The sequence below is a fragment of the Erinaceus europaeus genome, chromosome 4 (assembly GCF_950295315.1).
Source record: "Erinaceus europaeus chromosome 4, mEriEur2.1, whole genome shotgun sequence".
NCBI lineage: Eukaryota > Metazoa > Chordata > Mammalia > Eulipotyphla > Erinaceidae > Erinaceus > Erinaceus europaeus.
Window position 1 is genome coordinate 118,868,729 of NC_080165.1, and position 23,821 is coordinate 118,892,549.

At 37.0% G+C, this 23,821-nt stretch overlaps 3 protein-coding genes across 3 annotated transcripts; all 3 read left to right on the top strand.

The window, feature by feature from the left end:
• LOC103124651 (trace amine-associated receptor 3) lies at positions 1–1,084 on the top strand. The gene has a single exon (XM_007535380.3). It carries the CDS (start codon positions 27–29, stop codon positions 1,056–1,058), a length of 1,032 nt encoding a protein of 343 aa, XP_007535442.1. The 5' UTR covers positions 1–26; the 3' UTR covers positions 1,059–1,084.
• A 7,717-nt stretch (positions 1,085–8,801) lies between these two features.
• LOC103124650 (trace amine-associated receptor 4) lies at positions 8,802–10,050 on the top strand. The gene has a single exon (XM_016193555.2). It carries the CDS (start codon positions 9,007–9,009, stop codon positions 10,048–10,050), a length of 1,044 nt encoding a protein of 347 aa, XP_016049041.1. The 5' UTR covers positions 8,802–9,006.
• Positions 10,051–21,511: 11,461 nt separating this feature from the next.
• On the top strand, positions 21,512–22,525 carry TAAR5 (trace amine associated receptor 5). Its single transcript, XM_016193554.2, has one exon. The coding sequence runs from the start codon at positions 21,512–21,514 to the stop codon at positions 22,523–22,525; it is 1,014 nt and encodes a 337-aa protein (XP_016049040.1).
• Positions 22,526–23,821: the final 1,296 nt, after the last annotated feature.

A 23,821-nucleotide genomic window follows, 5' to 3' on the forward strand; every position in this document is an offset into this window, starting at 1 on the left:
AAAGGAATTTGAAGAGAGAAAACATCATGGATCTAACTTATATTCCTGAAGACCTATCCAGTTGTCCAAGATTTGGAAATAAATCCTGTCCTCCGACCAACCGTCCCTTTCATGTCCGAGTCATAATGTATTTGGTTATGACTGGAGCCATGGTTATCACGATCTTTGGAAACTTAGTTATAATGATTTCCATATCACATTTCAAACAGCTCCACTCTCCCACAAATTTTCTGATCCTCTCTATGGCAACCACAGACTTTCTGCTGGGTTTTGTCATTATGCCCTACAGCATGGTGCGATCAGTGGAGAGCTGTTGGTACTTTGGGGATGGCTTTTGTAAATTTCATGCAAGTTTTGACATGATGTTAAGCCTGACTTCCATTTTCCATCTTTGTTCTATTGCTGTTGACCGATTTTATGCTGTGTGTTACCCTTTGCACTACACAACCACAATGACCACTTCCACAATCAAGAGGCTGTTGGCATTTTGCTGGTCAGCCCCTGCTCTTTTTTCTTTTGCTTTAGTTCTGTCTGAGGCCAATGTTTCTGGTATGCAGAGCTATGAGATTCTAGTGGCTTGCTTCAATTTCTGTGCACTTACTTTCAACAAATTCTGGGGGACAATATTGTTCACTACATGTTTCTTTACTCCTGGTTCCATCATGGTTGGTATTTATGGCAAAATCTTTATTGTTTCTAAAAGACATGCTCGGGTCATCAGCAACCTGCCAGAAAACACAAAGGGGGAAGTTAAACAAACTTTGTCTAAGAAAAAGGACAGAAAAGCAGCTAAGACTCTGGGCATAGTAATGGGGGTGTTTTTAGCTTGTTGGTTGCCTTGTTTCCTTGCTGTTTTGATTGACCCATATTTAGGCTACTCCACTCCCATAATAATACTTGATCTTTTAGTGTGGCTTGGCTACTTCAATTCCACCTGCAACCCCCTCATTCATGGTTTCTTTTACCCATGGTTTCGAAAAGCTCTTAAGCACATAGTGTCAGGAAAAATATTTAGCTCCAATTCAGAAACTGCAAATCTTTTTCCTGAAACACATTAATAAAAATTTTTAAAAATTACAAAAGTTTATAGACTACTTAAGAGAAGAATACTAATCTTATGACCTGAAATGCATGCCTTACATTCCAAGATTGCTGCAAATTTTATTGTATTAAATTTCAGTAACAGCTGTATGTACCCTGCAATATGCAAAATAACTACATTCAGTATCTTTGACCAGTCAGTTAGTCTATCAATTATTAATTGTGAACGCTACTTGTTTGACACTTACCTCAGACAAATGGGGGGAAATATACAAAAGACATATAATGTGTATGTGTACTCCACAATAGGTTGATTTTAACCTAACACACGTGGGACAAAGTCCACTAAAATAAAGAAAATATAGTGCTAGAGGTTTTTAGCTCCTATCTGATTCCACTAAAATAATTTTGAAAAGGAAATACTGTGAACATGAAGACACATGAAGGAAATATGACAAGGCTGTTTATTAATATCAACTAGCAGTTTACCTCATCATTTAACTTAGAATTTTATTATTATTATTATTATTATTATTATTTTGCAACTTCTCTTTAAGTTTATGTGACTTGATAGGGCAGAGAGAAATCTGCATTTCAGGGTGTCAGGAAATAAATGAATAACTTGCATATTGGTTAATATCTCCTAAGTCAGTTCATGAATGATGGAGCAGTGCTGTGTCTTTCTTTCTCTCTCCTCTCTTTACTCTTTACCATTCCTTTCCAAATTTCTCTTTCATCAAAATATCTCACCTGGATTACCACAAACCCAAATGCAACATACCTAACATTGAATTCCCTTAACATTTTATTTATGTTTATGAAATAAAATGTGATCTATGACCATAACACCCTGAACATGCCTGATTTCATCTGAAATAAAATGGTCAATTACTTTTTGATAATTTAAGGGTAATACATGAACCTTCTGCAGTTCTTAAATATATCATGTAAATTTGATGATTTAGGGAGTTGGGCTGTAGCACAGTGGGTTAAGGGCACGTGGCACAAAGTCCAAGGACCAGCATCAGGATGCCGGTTCCAGCCCCGGCTGCCTACCTGCAGGAGAGTCACTTCACAGGCGGTGAAGCAGGTCTGCAGGTGTCTATCTTTCTCTCCCCCTCTCTGTCTTCCCCTCCTCTCTCCATTATTCTCTATCCTATATAACAGCATCAACATCAATAACAACAACAATAATAACTATAACAACAATGAAAAACAACAAGGGCAACAAAAGGAAAAATAAATATAAAAAATATTTTTTTAAAAAAATTGATGATTTAGCCATAAATACATTTGAAGATTTCATTTCTTTTCTCTCTCTCTCTCCATTTTTTTTCCCCTGTAATTTTATCATTATATCTTTCTATGTTTCTTTCTCCATCTCTGGGGCTTCACTGTTTGGACTTTTTAGTCCAAAGACAAAGAGAAACAAAGGGAAACACAGCACTGAATTTTACTTCAGTGAAGTGAGGGCTGGGTTTGTGGCAATCCAAGTGAAATATTTTGCCAGCCACACTTTAAAGATTCTTAAAATCTATACCATTTATACATTTAACATTTCAATATAAAAATCTTGGCCAAACCAATTTTTGAAACAAGGGGATATTTTTGCATTTCCCTAAGATAGGTATCAGAACATGTCACTCTTCACCAAACTATCATCTTATTCTACCATCTGGACTTAAATGCCCAATTGTCCTTTAAAATACCCCCCTCCCCTACCTACCTACACACACACACACACACACACACACACACACACACACACACACACACACACACACCTAGGTTCATGATAGCATAGCCCAAATTTGGAAGCAGCTCAAGTGTCCAGCAACAGATGAGTGACTAAGAAAGTTGTGATTATATGTAGTCATCCACTAAAAATGATCATGGTATCTCCTTTGTCTCAACTTGAAGGAGTCATGTTAAGTGAGATAAGCCAAAATGAGAACAATGAATATCAAGTACTTTCATTTACAGGTGGAAGTTAAAACAAGGACAGAAAGAGAAAATACAATATAAAAACTTTGAGTGGTTTTAATGTTTTGGGGAAAGAGAGGAAGAGGAAGGATGGAGAGGGTATTGGTGCCCTGACACATGATGGTGTACAAGGACACAAGTTGGAAGTATGAGTGTTTTGCAGACACCTATCACAGGTAAATCAGAAATGGCACCCATGTGTTAGCAAGTGTACTGTAATTCATTAACCCTTTGATAAAGTAGAAATCATAAAAGAGAAAAGAGAATCCAACATCTTCTTAGCTTCTGAGATCAGACAAGATTAGGTATGTATAGGTTGGTATGGTCACAGACAACATCTCCTAACTGCGTTCATTTACCAAGGATTTTTGGCTTATGACAGAAACCATCGAAGGATATATACTATATATCAAAACTACTTTTAAATTAGTTTATTCAAATAAAGATAGTTTATTTTATTTTGACAAGTACTAATGCTTATTCAATATACAAATAATTAGAGAAAGAAATACAGTGATTTCTGTCTTGGTGGATGGTAGTATTTTTAGTGTGAGCTACTTGAAACTTAGAACTATGGTGCTACTATGTAAACTAAGTATGGAAATACTTCCCCCCAAGAGGTCATCAAATGAAGGTTTTCACTTTGACTTGGCCTGGTTTGGGTGTATTATACCAAAGCAAAGAACTCTGGGGAAGGAGGCTAGGGAAGATGGCCAGGGGGAGGGAGGGTTTTGAGGTTCTGGTGCATGGTAATGGAAAAGGACCTAAGTTGAGGTTGAGAGTGCTTTTCAGACACCTGTCATGTCAAAATGAGAAAATTTGCCCATGTGTCAACAATTATACTGTAAACCATTAGCTTCTCCAATAAAATGATAAAAGGAAAGTTTCTGGTTTGTATTCAGTTGACTGGAACATGTCCTTACTGCTTTTTATTTGGACTAGGGCCTTTATATGGATAATGATAGACTAAAACAAACTTCTGAATGAATGGATATCAGTGACTTTTATGGTATCAAAAAGGATAATAAGTGAGTCAATTTTTTACTCTTGACTGAAGAAACACCCTCTTTGAAAAACATATAATATTAGGTAACTAGTGAAGTGAATACTTAACTGGATTTAAACTAGGTTTATCCTTCCTTCCTTCCTTCCTTCCTTCCTTCCTTTCTTCCCTTCCTCCTTCCTTCCTTTCCTCCCTCCCTCCCTCCCTCCTTCCTTCTTTCCTTCCTTCCTCCCCTCCCTCCCTCATTCCTTCCTCCCTCCTTCCTTCCTTCTCTCCCTCCTTCCTTCCTTTCTTCCTTCCCTCCCTCATTCCCTCCTTCCCTCCTTCCCTCTCTCCTTCCTTCCCTCCTTCCATCCCTCCATTCTTCCCTCCTTTATTCCTTCCTCCCTTCCTCCCTTCCTCCCTTCCTCCCTTCCTCTCTCCCTTCCTTCCTCCTTTCTTTCTTTCCTTCCTACCTACTTCCTACTCCCAGTTTCTTCTCCACCACTGACCTTGTGCAAGGTTAGCCCATGTTGCCCCTTTGAAGTTGCAAGGACAGTGCCATAACACTGGCTCATTCTCACAGAGCAAATTCTCTGGTGACTTTCTGCAATCTCTTTGCTGGCAGCCCTCTAAAGATTATTAAAGGACACACCTATCAAAAGTATGACATAGATAATTCATCCTCAGGAGGCTTATTCTGTGCATAAATATAGCTTATAGCTCAATCTGTTAAGAATCTATCTGTAACAACCTGGGCCTAAGTTCATTTTCTGGAATGAAATCAGTGAGGGGCTGAGCCATGGAGTGCAGTACTCATTTACATGGTAAGAAACTTGGGCAGAGCAGATGAGATGAGCTTTAGCTCCAAAATACATAATTAGCCAGATGAATTCTAATATAACAGAGGATAATATGTTGAGAGAGAGAAATTAGATTCATTTTTTTGTCTTTTTTATATTAAAAGGAACCAAAGTCAAAATACCAATCTATAAGATAAGTCTAGATCATCTACTGAATCAATTACTGTGTTGCTGAAATTATAAAATACAAATGATAGAAAATATCTTCAGCAGATCTTTCTGAAATCTATTTCAAAGGTAATTATAGGACACTATAGCAAGAATGAGATATATCAAAATAAGATAAAATCATCATCTTCACAGAAATATTCTCAGCAATGGAGTAATTCTGCTGTGCAACTAGTAAGATCATGCCTGATAAAGAAGTATGATGTGTCCTTTCCCAACTTTTTCAACTCTTTTATAATAAATTCTTGAACTTATTAAATATTTATCTTATAATTTCAGGAAAAAAACAGTTACCCTAATGTGTTTTTAAGCATTTAATACTTGAGAAAATTTATTACAATATTCTTTTTCATTGTTTTCCTTAATATCCTAAGGGAATACCTACACTTTCAAAATAATTATTATAAAGGTTTTTTTATTTCTTTATTTTGAAGTCTTGTTCCAAACGAAATTCAAACTTAAACGCAGTGCAATTCTTGCTCCCAGAATTGTCATAAAAAGTTTATTTTAACCTGCCACAAAAGTAGTTTCTGTAGTTTTTATTAGGTTATTATCTGAAATGTTAGGTTTGCTCTTTATTGAAATGTTACTGATAAAAAAAAAAAGGAAGGAGTTGGGCAGAAAGCACAGTGGGTTAAGCACATATGGCGCAAAGCCCAAGGACCTGTATAAGGATCCCGGTTCGAGCCCCTGGCTTCCCACCAGCAGGGGAGTCCCTTCACAGGCGGTGAAGCAGGTCTGCAGGTGTCTATCTTTCTCTCTCCCTCTCTGTCTTCCCCTCCTCTTTCCATTTCTCTCTGTCCTATCCAACAACAAAGACATCAATAACATCAATAATAACTACAGAAACAACAACAAAAAGACAATAAGGCCAAAAAAGGGAAAAGAAATAAAAAAAAAAGTTTTTTTTAAAAAAGGAGAGCAAATTATAACAACAGTGTCCCATTGTAAAACTGAGAGGTCATGGGAGATTTATATTTATTCTATTACAATATCCCTTATTCTATTACCATATTCTTTTTGGAGATGATAACCAAAGGAAAGAAACCTCTATTCTATTAAATATTTCAACAAACAACAAAATTCCAACTACATTTAATTTCATGACTTTTTTTTTTAAATCAAAGCTGTAGTTCTGCAGTTGTATTTGCATTTTTTTCACTTTTTTCCTGTAAGTTTTAGCCAAGAAGATTTGTGACTGTGTGATTTTTTTTTTTTTGATAGATTGCTTTATTGCAGGAAATGTGAAGTTGAAAGACTCTTGTCACAAGTGTACAGTTTCACATGTCCATAGCATAGGTGTCAGCACATTATATGTTCTGTGTGGCATTGGAACAAAAATAGACACAGAGATTAATGGAATAGAAGTGAGAGCTTAGAAGTAAATTTACACACATGTGGATAATTACTATATGCCAAGAGGCCCCTAAAACATTAAATGGAGAAAAGAGACTTTGTTCAATAAATGGTATTGAGGTAATTGGGTGGCAGCATGCAGGAGAATACAACAGGACCACCATATCTTGCTATGAACAAAAGATCAAGTGTTTTTAATATAGAGATATAAAATTATATTTGATATTACCTTAGCAACCATCCTATTATGTAATAACTCAAATATTTGATTTAATCTTTCTTTTAATCTTAATTTAACATATACGTGCTCAAATGTTTTTTATATAGCCATTCACCAGAAACATGATCTAAAACTATTAATTTCTAGCAATTGTTTTTAAATACATTTTTGAAAAATGAAATAAACTTGCAGATCTAAGAAGCAATAGTTTACTAATCTGTTCAAAGTTTTGAAAATAAAACCTACAACTTCCAGAATTATACTATTAATTTTTACAGAATATACTACTTTATATGAGGAATTCTATGCCTTTAATTTCATTACAAAAGGTTAAATAATCTGTGGTAATCACTAAGTATCTCTAACGGAAAAACTTAAATATTAACGAAAAATGTTTAATTCACACAAGAAAGAGAATAAAAACCACAGCAATTAAAGAAAACAATGAGGAGTTTCAATTTTCATTATATTCAGTCTCAGGGTTGAGGAATGAATGTGAGAAGTAATCAAATACATTGAAAAGAAGAAGATCTAACAGTGATACCCCATAATAATAATTTAACTTAACTTTGTTGTATTAAAAATGACTATCTTTTTTTTTGAAGATGACTTCTAAAGAACCCTCTATTCTATTAAATATTCAACTAATCTGAAAAAAATGCTGTGCTCCAAAAGGCTGCAGTTTATTATGGAGATGACTTTTTTAAAAAAGTTTTTTTATATTTTACTTCTGTTTTTCTTTATTAATTTTAATTAAATTGCATAAACTTCTATTAGAACAATTAAAAGTACTTAAACAACAATGTAATCTAAAAAGAAGTAATGACTACAATCAGAGCAACTAAAATAGCCATATGTAAAGACAACAAACTATATACATTAGAAAAAGTGGTGAGTTATAGCATTAATCTTGTACCTTTTATTTCCAAATGTACTTGTATTGTCATTATTATGTTTTCCAAGTAAATATAGTGAGGACATACACATGAGTTAGTTTTACTAACAAGTCAGTGAGTTTTAGTTTACTTTCAAGTCAAAGTCCATTTATTGTAGTTGATTCTTTTTATCCTGCAAATGCTTGTCATTTGTGAGAATTGTCAGAATTGTTAATCCAATATTGAATCTGGAAAAGGCAAATCAAATCTCTTACTCTGATTGAGTCAATTCCATTATCTTCATATTTTTAAAAAATAAATTTTCATTAGTGATTTAATAATGAATGATTAACAAGCGTGTAAGATAACAGGGGTACAATTCCATATAGTTCCCACCACCAGAGTTCTCCACTGGAAACTTTCCCATTTTAAAGGAAACTGCATAAATTCTTTTTTAAAAAAATATTTATTGATAGAATCTGATTTTGAGATATATTTTAACTAGAGAACTGCTCTGCTCAGGCTTATGGTGGTGTGGGGGATTGAACTTCAGACTTTGGAGCCTCAAGCATAAGAGTCTCTTTGCATAACCATTATGCTATCTATCCCCGCCCCATAAATTTTTTAAAATGACAATTTAAATAATGAACTCTGCTACTCTAAATTGTTACCAATGTTAAGAATTGAATTTGTGGACAAGATTAATTCAACTTAAATTTAAATTCCATACAGCTGCTACGTGAGAAGTGAGAACATGATCTTTATAGATTCATCACTAGATTTATTTCTCCCCTTTCTTTATTCAAATATAATCTCGTACCTTAAACGTGTCTTTTATTTCCATACGTTGCTTTAACTCTGGAAGCTATGTTGTTCACTATTTCCTTACTTTCATTCTATGTTATAATGTGGCAGGATTAAAAAGATTTTCAGACACCCACCAAGTGAAGAAACATTCAAATTATAAACATTAAGCAATAGTTTCACAGTACCTGATAACTCTTGAAGGGGATATTTTTGGCACATTATTTATTATAAAAGTTACAGGGAAAGTTTAGTGAATTTGAAATTCTAAGTAACAGTTACATCCTAGTATAGTTAGAACACAGATTTAACCAAGCTTATTTATTTGCTTTTTACTATAACTTAAGATGTTGAATGGACAATATTCACTCAATTGCCTTTAGCTCTTTCTCACTGAAGGAAAGGATCTCAAACTAAATTCTCTGGTATCTTTTTAGAGCAGGTGAGAAATGTAGAATTCACCACCCTCCCAGAATCATAACTGGTTTAACAAAAATGTCTAGATGATTCACCCACACATTAGGGTTTGGTAATCACCATTTCTGTTTTGAGAAAATGAAACTAGGATATAAATGTTGATCAGCTGGGTCTCGGTGAAAAATTATTTTGTGATTATCTTTAATATATTTTATTGTTTTTCCTTTTTTTTTTTTTCACAGAAAGGAGAATGCAGTACATTTGACAAAGACACACAGTACCCAGAGGACAGAGATAATGAGTTCACCTGATTTTTGGAACTCTCCACAAGTACAGTATTGCTTTGCTTTTGTTAACAATTCATGCCCTAGAAATGTGAGGTCTTTACCGAGTGTTTGTGCCATGTATATTGCTATGATTGCTGCTATAGTTATGACCATGTTGGGCAACATGGTAGTGATCATCTCCATTGCCCACTTCAGACAGCTCCACTCCCCGACCAACTTCCTCATCCTCTCCATGGCCACCACAGACTTCTTGCTGAGCTGTGTAGTCATGCCCTTCAGTATGGTCAGGTCCATTGAGTCCTGCTGGTACTTCGGAGACCTCTTTTGCAAAGTTCACAGCTGCTGTGACATCATGCTCTGTACCACCTCCATTTTCCACTTATGTTTCATCTCAGTGGACCGCTACTATGCTGTTTGTGACCCTTTGCATTATGTCACCAAAATTACCATTCCTGTCATAGAAGTCTTTTTATTCATTAGTTGGTCTATTCCAATCTTCTTTGCCTTTGGCCTGGTGTTCTCAGAATTAAACTTAATCGGTGCTGAAGATTTTGTTGTAGCCATTGACTGTGAGGGTTTGTGTGTGTTGATATTTAACAAGCTCTGGGGGGTGCTGGCCTCCTTTATAGCTTTCTTTCTCCCTGGGACTGTAATGGTGGGGATTTACATACACATTTTCACAGTAGCCAGGAGGCATGCTAAGCAAATTGGGATGGGCCCTACAACGAAACAGGTTGGGTCAGAAAGCAAAACAAAGTCTTCATCGAAAAAAGAAAGTAAGGCCACCAAGACGTTAAGCATAGTCATGGGAGTGTTTGTGTTGTGCTGGATGCCCTTTTTTGTCTTGACAATCACAGACCCTTTCATTAATTTCACAACTCCTGAAGATTTGTACAATGCCTTCCTCTGGCTGGGTTACTTCAATTCTACTTTCAATCCCATTATCTATGGCATGTTTTATCCTTGGTTTCGTAAGGCTTTGAGAATGATTTTCACAGGCATCATCTTCCATCCTGACTCTTCTACACTAAGTCTGTTTCCTGCACATGCCTAGGCCATGCTCTCCATTCTCTAAGATCCCTTCCAGGTGGGAAATTTTAGATGCCCTTTTCCTTGAAAAATAGTGGCTTTTACTGACTTGTTAAGGACATTCTTCCAGTCAGTATATTAGAAGCCTAAATAAGCAGGAGCAACAGATCTAGACTTCAGAATACGCCAGAAATACCAATGTGCTCACTTCTGGGGACTTGGGAAAGGCAATTTCAATAAAAAAAATCTTTCCCGAGGATTGCTGATACCTAAATTTCCAAAATTATAGCTCCAGTATTTTAGCTTGAATCTTAGAGGTATCTCTCTCCTTCTTTCTTTCTTTCTCTTGTTCTTTCTTAAACAATGGAGATGAAACATAATGGACCTTTACACTAAATGACAGTCATACATTTAAACATTTCTTCAGATTATTTTTCTGTTTTAGAGGAGTGAATAGTTATTTTGAGAACACTGAAAACTTTAATTATGGGATATACCAGTGAGTTGAAGAAGCAAAGTGTAGTTTACTCCAGTTTTTTTTTGGTTCTGACCTAAATCTCTTTTCTGGAAGAATTGTAAGCTATGAAATGTTTTGAAAAATTAAGACTGTCTAAATGAAAAGAATTAATAAAGAAAAGATAAGACCATTTTCTTTCTTCCTGTGTATATATTTGACTTAATACGTGTACATTGATTATTAGTATATATACAAGTTACGTGTTATGGCTCTGGCATACTAACTATTCACCAAACTTATTCTTCACCCACAAGTTGATAATTTCCCCAGAAGTTCAGGATAACATTTATTACCTCAATTAATATCTGTTCTCTGAATCCCTTTTGTCTTTCTCTTTTCCAAATCTTTCCTCCACAACTTTATTTTCATCTTTCATACAGTCTTTGACTCTCTATTCAGTGGATTACAACCAGGTATAGCTTTACCTCTAGGATAGACTAGGAATTTTTGGTTATTACAATAAAAGTCTAATATAGAAGACAGAGGTAAGGGGTGCTACTAAGCATCCTACAATACACAGGGAAGCTGCCCCAAAGACAAAATTATCTAATCTAAATTAATATAGTGCTGTGGTTAACAATATATGGTCTATGCTTTTTTTTCTTTTTTAAAAATTTCTTTATTGGGGCATTAATGGTTTAAAGTTGACAGAAAAATAAAATAGTTTGTACATGCATAACATTTCCCACTTTTCCATATAATAATACAATCCCACTAGGTCCTCCTCTGCCATCATGTTCCAGGACCTGAACCCTCCCCCTTACCCCAGAGTCTTTTACTTTGATGCAATACACCAACTCTAGTCCAAGTTCTGCTTAAGTGTTTTTCCTTCTAATCTTTTTTTTACAACTTCTGCCTCTGTTTCTGACTTAACTCACTTAACATGATTCCTTCAAGTTCCATCCAAGACGGGGTGATAAAGGTGAAATCACCATTTTTAATAGCTGAGTAGTATTCCATTGTGTATATAGATCAAAATTTACTCAGCTACACATCTGTTGTTGGACACCTGGGTTGCTTCCAGGTTTTGGCAATTACAAATTATGCTGCTATGACTATAGTTACACACAGATATTTTTGGATGGATATGTTTGGTTCCTTAGGTTATATCCTCAGGTGAGGAATTGCAGGGTCATAGGGTAGGTCCATTTCTAGTTTTCTGAGAGTTCTCCAAACTGCTCTTCACAGAGGTTGGGCCAATTGACATTCACACCAGCAGTGCAGGAGGGTTCCTATGTCTCCACAACCTCTCTATCATTTGTTGCTGCTACCTTTTCTGATGTATGACATCCTCATAGGAGTGAAGTGGTATCTCATTGTTGTCTTTATTTGCATTTCCCTGACATCAATGACTTGGAGAATTTTTTCGTATGTCCGTTGACCTTTTGGTTTTTTATTTTTAATTTTTATGTTTTATTTGTTTTATTATTGTTTAGAGACAGAGAGAAATTGAGTGGGAGATAGAGGAGGAGAGAGACAGAGAGACACCTGCAGCTCTGTTTTACCACTCGTGTAGCTTTTCCCTTGCAGGTGGGGACCAGGGGCTCGAACCCAGGTCCTTGTGCATTGTAATGTGTACACTTAATCAGGGTTGCCATCAGCTAGCCCCCAATCAATTTAGTATACTCCTTCTATGCCCTCCCACTACCCCAAATCTGTCTGTATGACTCGTGCTTTGTTAAAGTTGGCTGTTCACAAGTGTTATGATTTCTTCATCTAGATTATGGATACCTTGTACACTAGACTATCTTCTTGTATTATTTGCCTCTGTATCCCATAATATACTTTTTTCCATAAAAAATTCGGAGTGCATTCACTGGATAACTAAAACATATAAGTGTTGAGAAAGTGGGGGAGATGCACTGAAAGTTCATAAGCATAAGTGATAATAAAACAAAGAATGTTGGACAAGCAAATACTCCTATGTTTAAGAGTGCAGAGGGCAGTTAGAGAATATTTGTAAAGAAGAAATTTTAATTCTTGTTCTTGTAGGTTTGGGCCACATGTACAGGATTTTGTATTGAGCAACTGCAGACAGGACCAGCAAAGTCATAAAGTGGAAAAAACATATCAAACTCAAGCATTTGCAGCAGTCAGAATAAAGCTTTTTGTGCTTACTTGGTCAAGCTGGAGGATAGATACTAAGTTTTCTTTTTTTCCTAATACTTCAAATGTTTTGTAGGAAGTGTCAACGATTTAAAAATATTTTTCACTCTCTTGTGGATCTAGACTCTTTGGGAAATTTCTTTTAAAAATGTCTGTTACCGTGTGTTTACATTTTTCTCGTTCTCTGAATCTCACTGGAGGTCAGAAGGGGAATCTCGCAGACATCATCATTTTCAAGCAAGCCAAGTGTTTATTTACTAAGAGACGAGAGTAGAGGAAAGCTACATGGACACATCTAGGCCTGGAGAGATAAGAGGTCCAGCCCTTGGAATATCCTCTTATTGTGCAGCAGTGAGACGTTGGGTTGCTCTACAAATAGTCAGCAGCAGCTAGGTTATTGGATTGTCAGGCAGAGATGGGACTGAAGCTTTAATGTAGGAAGCAGTGTTTATTATGCCAATTGACCCTGCTGGATTTGAACACACAAAAGACTAGGCCCCAGCTCAGATCTACAGGGATGCAGAGGTCACATAGGCTCCTAAGCTGAATATGGGCCTCAGACCACATCAAATCAGTGGAGTTTATAGTCAACAGTATTTATACACCTTTCCCATATTAGGGAGCTACTTTCTTCCCTGATCCAGCTTTCTGGTCCTTTTCCAGCCATGACATCATCTCCCCCAGACAATAACTTGGATCTACCTGCATATCAGATTTTAGGCTTAGGGGAAAAAAAACAAAAAACATAAAACTAGTATAGCTACAGGACCTTTGGAATATAAGTAAAATATGCCTACTAGCTGTCTACAGAATGGAGATCCCCACCCCGCAACTCCTCATCTTCACTATTCCAGCCTTTAGGTTCATGATTAGTCAACAATTTGTTTGGCTTTATATGTTAACTCTCTTTTCAGCTACCAGGTTACAGATGCTAGCATGATGCCAACCAGACTTCCCTGGACAGATGACCCCACCAATGTGTCCTGGATCGACCAATGTGTATGGATCTACCTGTCAATGCCCATGTTCAGTGGGGAAGCAATTACAGAAGCCAGACCTCCCACCTTCTGCATCCCACAATGACTTTGGGTCCATATTCCCAGAGGGTTAAAGAATAGGAAAACTATCAGGGGAGGGGACGGGATACGGAGTTCTGGTGGTGGGAATTGTGTGGAGTTGTACCCCTCTGATTCTATAGTTTTGTCAATGTTTCCTTTAAAAAAAACAACCTCATTCAACAACAACAACAAACAAACAAAGAAACAAAACATGAAAGAGCTTCTATTAGGAGCAGACATGGAGTTCAGTTGACACTGAGTACCCAAGGTCCCAAATGAGGGCACAGTGACAGCCTTTATACCTTTCAAACAAGCAGGCTTAGAGAACAGAAGCAAATGAGTATGAGCAATCTGCAACTTGAATTATACTCTTCTTGGTTGGTTCAACTGAAAGAGCACCTATCTAGCAATTAGCTAGGAACTCCCCCCCTCCCCATCCTTGAGTGGGAGCAGGTCATGTCAGACCCAAGTGTGTTACTCTAGATAAGAGTGGAGTAGGCATGATGCCTCCTCTGGTAATGCCCCCCCTCCACCACCAGCCCCCCTTTTTTTAAGCACACTTTAATGCATTTCACTGATCACCTAGTAAATGTTTCTTAACCTCTTAAAAAAAAAGACTAGGCCCTGAGCACAATGGCGCTTGCCCTTTTATACAGTTATCAAGTTCCCCATAGTAACTCGTAACAAGTTTAACATGCTAGTTTTTCTTTTGTGTATACACAGAGTACCTTACTTGAACTATCAGCAGGCTCTTGAGCAGAAGTAGCAGATTCTAAGGTCACTGACCAAGACAACTTTGATTACAGTAGTAAAAAAATCCCTATTTATGCTGGGAGAAGATTGTAGCCAACTGTATTTTTTTCTTTAAGAGGTAACTTTTCCCTCCTTAGAGGTTAGTTTTTTTTTAAGACATAATTTTATTTATTTGCTTGTTTATTATTAGAGAGGACAGGGGTAGAGGTAGAGAGGAGGAGAGACAGAGAGGCACCTGCAGCTTCCACTTGTGAAGCTTCCACTCGTGAAGCTTTCTCCCCTGCAGGTGGGACCAGGGGCTTGAGCCTGGGTCCTTACTCATTGTAATGTGTGTAGTAACCAGGTGTACCACCACCTGGTCCCTAAGAGTTAGCTCTTAGAAGGTAATGCTTGTCTCAGCTGAAGTCTACAGTTTATTTTATTTTATATCATCTAGTTTTATTTTATTGGGGGTTAGTGCTTTACCATATGGTTGCTGGCATTTGGGCACATCAATATCCCAAAACCTTTTTATACCTTTCTAAACCCTTCCTCCCCAGAGTCTTTTGCTTTGGTACACTATACACTGACCTGTCCAAGTTTCACTTTGTGCTTTCCTTTTTTAGTTTGTTTCTTAAGTTCCACTTAAAAGTGAGATCATCTGGTATTAGTCCTTTTTAAAAATTTTTAAAAATATTTATTTATTTTCCCTTTTTGCTGCCCTTGTTTTTTATTGTTGTTGCAGTCATTATTGTTGTTGTTGTTATTAATGTTGTTGGATTGGAGAGAGAGAAAATAGAGAGGGGAGGGGAAGACAGAGATGGGAAGAGAAAGACAGACACCTGCAGACCAGCTTCACTGCCTGTCAAGGGATGTTCCTGCAGGTGGGGAGCCGGGGGCTTGAACCGGGATCTGGTCCTTGTGCTTCACACCATGTGTGCTTAGCCCACAGCGCTACCGATGACTCACTCCTTCCCCCCCCTTTTTTTTTTTTTAAAAAAAAACTTATATCATTTAACATAATGTCTTCAAATTCCATCCAGCATAGAGTGAAGGAGATGATTTCCTGATTTTTAACAGCCACTCATCTGGATATCTGGGTTGTTTTCAAGATGAGCTATTACAAATCATCCTGATATGAACATAGATGTACATAGGTATCTTCAGATGAGTGTGTTTGCTAGTTTCTTTCTTCATTGTTTCTTGACTTATTGTTGCTCTGGAGAATTTCAGTGTCTCAAGATTCCCAGTGACAGCACCATGGGTATCTCCACATGCACTCCCTTTTATTCAGCCAGCCATCTGATCATGTCTCATCCGAGCCCCCTTTCACCCTACTGAGACCCTAAATATCTATCTAGCATCTGTCTATCTGATCTATCATTTATCTATCTATCTATCTATCTATCATCCATTTATCTACCATCTATCTACCTACCTATCTATCTATCTATCTATCTATCTATCTATCTATCTATCTATCTATCTATGTGTCACCTATCATCATCAGTCATCTATGTTGCCTCCTGAGTCCTTACTCATGTGCCACTCCACTACTCCTGGTACAGTGTTCTTTTTCCTTCTATTTTTAGACAGAGAGAGACAGAAAAGAAGCTAGAGAAATAAGACACCATAATAATTTGCTGCCACTCATGAAGCTTCCCTTGGTGCTATGCATGGTATTCCTATGTGTTGTTGCTGATTCAAACCAGGTTCTTGTGCACGGTAGTGTTCACTCTATTAAGTGAGCTATCTCCCAGCCTCAGGGAGTTTAACTCTTTATTTATTTTTTAAAATTACTTTATTGGTGAAATGGTGATTTATATGACTAGTCTCACATTGTACTGTATCTTAGCTTCTCATGATATGTGTTAGCCCATCAAACCCTTGAAAAGTCAGAGTCCCATTCCAGTACAAGCAGTCAGTCAGGCCCTGCTTTTAGTTTCCCTTTCAGATCTTCTTCCTCAACTTCTGTTGATGAGTGGGATCATCCCATACTCATTTTTATCTTTCTGACTTAGCTGACTTAACATAATTCCTTCTAGCTCTGTCCAAGATGGGTCAGAGAAGATGGGTTCATTGTTCTTGATAGCTGCATAGTATTCCATTGTGTATATATACCATAGCTTTCTCAGCCACTCATCTGTTGTTGGGCTACAAGCAGGACCTGACCAAATTGTAAGTAGGGCACCAAAGTAAAAGCCCTGTGGCGAGGGTTAGACATGCAGCTTCCTGGGCCAGTGGGGGGTGGGAGTGGGTGGGAGGGATGGGACACAGTCTTTTGGTGGTGGGAATGGTGTTTATACACACTCCTAGTAAAATGTAGTCATATAAATCACTAGTTAATTAATATGAGAGGGAGAAAATTAATTGTATGTCTCGAAGTTTTTTAAAACACAGACTGAATCTTTTTAATATATAGGCTGTGTATTTGATAGGCGGACTCTCTCAAAAGCCTAGACCAAGTAGATCAGAAGCAACCAATAGCACAGCTACATACAAGATACTGGATACTGTACAGCAAACCCTAACAAAAGGACTTTTCAAAGTTAACCCAATTACCAAATAATGTGATGATAACATTAACTATCCATTGTCTTTTGGAACCCTAAGACAGCAGGAACCTCACATCTCCACTAGAGAGCCTCTACTTCCCCCAGTCCTGGAACCCTTGGATACGGCCCACTTTCCCGTATGCCTCTCCCAATCCATATCAAATAATATTGCATCTGCCGATCACAACCTAATCAATGCAATGATTGCCACTTCAACACGCTTCAGCTCAGACTGTGTCCAGAGACTTCATGTGTGGAATGACAACCCTTCAGCTTCATTACTTGGGTGAGACCTTTCCTTTCATAGTATACTCTAATTCCATCTCAGGTGGTTCACTTTCTAACAAAGTCCCAAAACCTAGATATACACCATTTTCTGTGAGAGAGAGCATATGTTCACACGTATCCATAAACTACTGCAAAATATATACCTGAAAGCAGAAGTACACTAGAGTTTGCAGTGAGTACCTCCCTAACACTTCCTCTCCACTATTCCAAGCTTTGGGTCCATGATTGCTCAACAATTTGTTTGGCTTTGTATGTTAACTCTCTTTTCAGCCACCAGGTTCCAGATGCCATCAGGATGCCGGCCAGGCTTCCCTGGACTGAAGACCCCACCAATGAGTCCTGGAGCTCAGCTTCCCCAGAGACCCACCCTACTAGGGAAAGAGAGAGACAGACTGGGAGTATGGACCGACCAGTCAACGCCCATGTTCAGCGGGGAAGCAATTACAGAAGCCAGACCTTCCACCTTCTATAACCCACAATGACCCTGGGTCCATGCTCCCAGAGGGATAGAGAGTGGGAAAGCTATCAGGGGAAGGGGTGGGAAATGGAGATTGGGTGGTGGGAATTGTGTAGAGTTGTACCCCTCCTACCCTATGGTTTTGTTAATTTATCCTTTCTTAAATAAAAAAATTTAAAAAAAAAACCAGAATATGACTGAAGATTTTTTTTTTTTTTCTGAAGGAGTTCATGAAATGGCTGGTCAAATAGGCCTTCTCACTCAGTTTGCATATAGAAGAAAGTTAGACCAAAGTTTCCATCAGACCTAAGTTAGTGTATATCTCTGGAGGTCTAACACTTGACCTCAACTCCTAGATAAGTCAGGTATAATTGATGGTTATGGAAATGCATAATAATAACACCACCAATGAACACGTACTAAGTGTTCCCATTATACATTTAGTGCTAGATGTTTTCCATTGGTTTATTTAACTCTTGAAACAACCTTAGAAAAGTTGGGAGCTACTCTCTTCCCTGATCCAGTTTTCTGTTCTTTTTTCCAGCCATAATATCATCTCCACAGACAATAACTTGGATCCACCTGCATATCAGAGTTTAGGCTCAGGGGAAAGAAAAAAAACTAGTATAGCCATAGGACCTTTGGAATATAAGTAAAATATGCCTACTAGCTATCTACAAAATGGAGATCCCCACCCCTCAAGTCCTCATCTTCACTATTCCAGCCTTTAGGTTCATGATTAGTCAACAATTTGTTTGGCTTTATATGTTAACTCTCTTTTCAGCCACCAGGTTACAGATGCTAGCATGATGCCAACCAGACTCCCCTGGACAGACAACCCCCACCAATGTGTCCTGGAGCTCGATTCCCCAGAGCCCCGCCCCACTAGGGAAAAAGAGAGACAGGCTGGGAGTATGGATCTACCTGTCAATGCCCATATTCAGCGGGGAAGCCAGACCTCCCACCTTCTGCATCCCACAATGACTTTGGGTCCATACTCCCAGAGGGTTAAAGAATAGGAAAGCTATCAGGGGAGGGGATGGGATACGGAGTTCTGGTGGTGGGAATTGTGTGGAGTTGTATCCCTCTTATCTTATAGTTTATAGTTTATAGTGTTTCCTTATTTTAAATAAAAGGAAAAAGAGAAGAAAAAGAGAAGTCTTACTATGTGTCTGAATAAAACCTTTACTAACACGGAAAAAAAAAGTATTTTTCTTGATAACATTTCTATGAAGTACAGATATAACAGTCTGAGAGTAAGCACTCTTACCAATATATAAACAGAGGAAATGAGAGACATGATATCCTAGAAAATGGCAGAATCTAGTTTTTCCTTGTCCAGACAAGCTCATCTGTCTGCAGCTATTTATTTATTGTTAATTTCTTTATTAAGAGAATAAATGGTTCATAGTAAACTGCAAATACAGTTGTTGGTACACGTGTAAAGTTTCTCAGGTTTAGGCAAAACAATCTAACCTCCTGCCTAGGTTATTTTTTTAACTTTATTTATTTAATTTGATAGGACAGAGAGAAATTGAGAAGGAGGGAGAGAGCAGAAAGACAGAGAGACCCGTAGCACTGTTTCATCATTTGTGAAGCATCCCCCTGCAGGTGGGGACCAGGGACTTGAACCATTTTATGTTTAATGTGCATGGTAACATAATCACTTAACCATATGTATCACCACTTGATCCCTTCCTTTCTTTTCTTTTCTTTGCTTTCTTCCTTTTTTGATTTTATTTGTTTATTCATAAAGATATAAGGAGAGAGAGAAAGAATCAGACATCACTCTGGTACATGTGCTGCCAGGGATTGAACTCAGGACCTCATACTTGAGAATCCAATGCTTTATCCACTGAACCACCTCCCAGAGCACTCCTTAGGTTATTTCTTTAACCAGTACAGCACTTTGAACTTTAATTGGGGACCTAGTGCACAGTGGTAGAGAAAAATTTAGTTAGTAGTAAAAGAAGTAGGCAGACATTTAACATGGGGAGATAAGAAATTTTACTCATATGACAGTAATTGTAAATCATTATTTCTTAAATAAAGTGTAAAAATAAAAGCCCAAATAAAAGAAGTTAGAATACTAAAGAAAAAAGTCATGATGAATCCATACAGGATCACAAACCAAAAAGGTTTGATATATTATTTCTCACTTTGAGAGAAATGTGCATAAATAATTAAAAAGTACAAGAGATATATAAAACCAATAAGAAATTAATAGATATGATATACATAGTACATATATTGTCTTTACATTTGACATCTACTTAATTAGCAGGATAAATGATCATGTACTGAGAAGAAACTTTAAACTGCTGAGACTTGTGAACAGTGCAAACTAGGTCCCTTGGTAATCCTACAGTGCCCCCATTTGAATAACATATGACATAAAGAAATAGCTTCTACTTGAAGTATAAAATCATTAAGTGATTACACATCTGTATACTTCATTGATGGGAAAGGAGTCTATATACCACAGACACACCTACTACGAGGAAGATTTCTTCCCATGAAGTGATTCTGACTTCTATCCCTGTAAGTAGCTTAGAATGACTAAATGTGATTTACTGTTACACTTAAAATTTCACTGATTAATGTTAAGATAGACAAAATTCTTCCCTCACATCAAATAATTTTCTCAAGATATGTAAACACTGTTATGTTATCCTTAGAAACTGGGGAGAATGCAAAACTAAAATAGTACAATTAACTAATTTTAACCTATTATTTTTGTACCACACATTCCAATTTTTGTGAAGTGTATCAGAATAAAAACAAAGGGAAAAATACATCTGCATATTTATACAAAATAAGTGGAGTGTCAATAATGAAAAAACTACTCTGCATTTTCTTTCAATTTTTAACCTTTTTTTTCTTTCCTTTTCTTTGTTTTTAATTTCTTTATTAAGGATTAATGTTTTATAGTCGACAGTTAATACAATAGTTTGCACATGCATAACATTTCCCAGTTTTCCATATAACAATACAACCCCCACTAGATCCTCTGACATTGTGTTCCATAACCTATTTTTTAAAAAAAACTTTGAAATGTATTTTCTTGTATTTTTCAATTGAGGTATAATTGACAAACAACATTTATTTCAGACATATAACATAGTGATTTGATACTTTTTATATTAAAAGTGATATCTAAGTCTAGCTAACATCTGTATTTTTTACTCTTTATCATCTGTTCTTTGTTTTCTATGCAGAATCTCTTCTTTGGGAAGAGCTGACATGTGATTAAAAACTTTAGCTGGAAAAAAAATTTATCTGCTGATTTCTTTGTCAATTTACCTAATTTTGAAAGGTAGATTCATATGTTATTCCTTCCCTAAGTATGGTTTGTTAATAAGGATTTATTTTTCACTTGTTTTAGACTCATACATTTAAATCTCATTTTATAACAACCATCAAAATGGAAAAGATGATTGCAATAGTTGAATCTTATCTACTGTGGCTTTTGTTTTCTTTGAGAAATTATATAGTTTTAAACAACATTTTTCTGTTTTCTTAGGAGCATTCTTCAGTTTTCAAAAGTGCCTCATCAGACAAAATAAGGCTAACTGAAGTAATTGTTAGGATTCCTGTTGTATTTTAACTTTAGGATATAGCTGACTCATTACCCAGGAAATTGTACCATCTTCCAAATTACTATGCACTTCAGCTCCTAGATTTCACTTTCTAGTTATCTAGCAGTAAATTCTGTTTTTCATCTGTGGCACAGGTGGCCAGTTCCCAGAGAGAGAGAAGAGCAGAAATCATAAATGAACACTGTCTCCAGCCAAGGTGAGGAAGAACACTCTGTGGCATTCTGCTACCAGGTGAATGGGTCTTGCCCGAGGACAGTTCATCCCCTGGGGGTCCAGCTGGTCATCTACTTGACCTGTGTACTTGGCATGCTGATAACAGTACTAGGAAATTTGTTTGTCGTGTTTGCTGTGTCTTATTTCAAAGCACTTCACACTCCTACCAACCTCTTGTTGCTTTCTCTGGCATTGGCTGACATGTTTCTGGGTTTGCTGGTGTTGCCCCTTAGCACTGTGCGCTCAGTGGAAAGCTGCTGGTTCTTTGGAGACGTCTTATGTCGCCTGCACACCTACCTGGACACTCTCTTTTGCCTCACTTCCATCTTCCATCTCTGTTTTATTTCCATTGACCGCCATTGTGCCATCTGTGAGCCCCTGCTGTATCCCTCCAAGTTCACAATCAAGGTAGCATTCAGGTATATCCTAGCAGGGTGGGGAGTTCCAGCAACTTACACTGCCTTTTTCCTCTACACAGATGTGGTTGAGAGAGGGCTCAGCCAGTGGCTGGAAGAGATGCCTTGTGTGGGAAGTTGCCAACTACTGTTCAATAAATTTTGGGGATGGTTAAACTTTCCTGTATTCTTTTTCCCTTGCCTCATTATGATTGGCTTGTATGTGAAGATCTTTATAGTTGCTACCAAACAGGTTCAGCAGATCAGTACCATGACCAAAAGTCAGACTGGGGCTTCCAAGCGTGAAAGAAAAGCTGCCAAGACCTTGGGCATTGCCGTGGGCATATACCTCTTGTGCTGGCTTCCTTTCACCATCGACACACTTGTTGACAGCCTCCTTAACTTCATCACACCACCATTAGTCTTTGACATCTTTATCTGGTTTGCATACTTCAATTCAGCCTGCAATCCCATCATCTATGTCTTTTCCTATCGGTGGTTCAGGAAGGCACTGAAACTCATTCTGAGTCGAGAGATCTTTTCGCCAAGGACACCCACTGTTGATTTGTACCAAGAATGACTACTTCAACTGAATGCAGGCAAGGAACAGCACTTTGCAGTAAGCATGGTTGATGCTGTACTAGTGGGCTGTGTGGTATCATGTGTTTGTGCCATGCTTTCTGGGCAGTATGGGGGAGAGAAAAACAACTTTATTTTTGGAAAGAGATACAGCACTTTATAGTCAATGCTTCTATAATTGAAAGCAGAAAAGAGAGTAAACTTATTTAATTCAGTAAATCAGATATCTGTGGAAATATTTAGAATCCCACTTGTTTCTTTAAGATAATTAAAATAGAGGATGTAAAGGAAGCTAAGAGATCAAGATTTCTGAGTTTTTGTCATGGTAATGCTACTTTCAGCACTGTGTCAGACTTCTGAAGTCTTTAATATTTATCCTTTCTATCAGAGTTTCCTTATCTAGAAAATTAAAGATTTATACATTTTTCTTTCTGGGATGTTCCTAAGCTCAAGATTGTAAAATCTAACTTTGTAAAACATTCTTTGAACCTTAATTTTGAGTACTTTCATAACCCAATTTCAGAATTTGACTATATATATATATATATGTATATATATATATATACATATATATGTATTTAAAAATCTTTGTTTCCTTGGAACTCAACCACTAAGCAGGTAATAAATCTTATTTGTCCATTTCAGTGATGGCTGAGTGACTTTATTATTCTTGAAGGAATAATTCCTTCCATTTACTTAAACAGTTGGAAACATGCAACCTATTTTTTAAAGGTATAAAGATTCACATCTTGCCACTTTAATTTTTCCTCCTTAAAATATCATATGTCAGCCTTATAATCTTTCCAGGGCCACAAGTATATGCTTTTCTGGTCACAGGTAAACTGGCCATCTGCCCCATAAGAAGAAAAAAGAAAGAAAGAGAGAAAGAAAGATGAAAGAAAGAAAGAAAGAAAGAAAGAAAGAAAGAAAAAATGAAAGAAAGAAAGACTTCACTATTAAGTCATTAGAAAGTGAAATCTAGATAACAAAGTAAAGGGTAGTTTTCAACTTAGTACAATATTCTGGGTAGCAAGTTGATAGGGCCCTGAAAATAAGAAAGCATATGGGATTTGAGGTCTTATAAGAGTTATTTTTGTTAGGCCTATTTTGTCTCATTAGGCACTTTTAAAATTTGTTTAGGCTATATCCCCAAGGAAAGAGAAAAAACAAGTACCTTTGCTACATGTTTGCTCTGAATTGAAGCAAATGTTTCTACTAGTAAATACAATGACAGCCTTTATGCACATGGTACTCCTATTTTCATCTTTTCTGCAGATCTCTAATCATTCTACTCCCA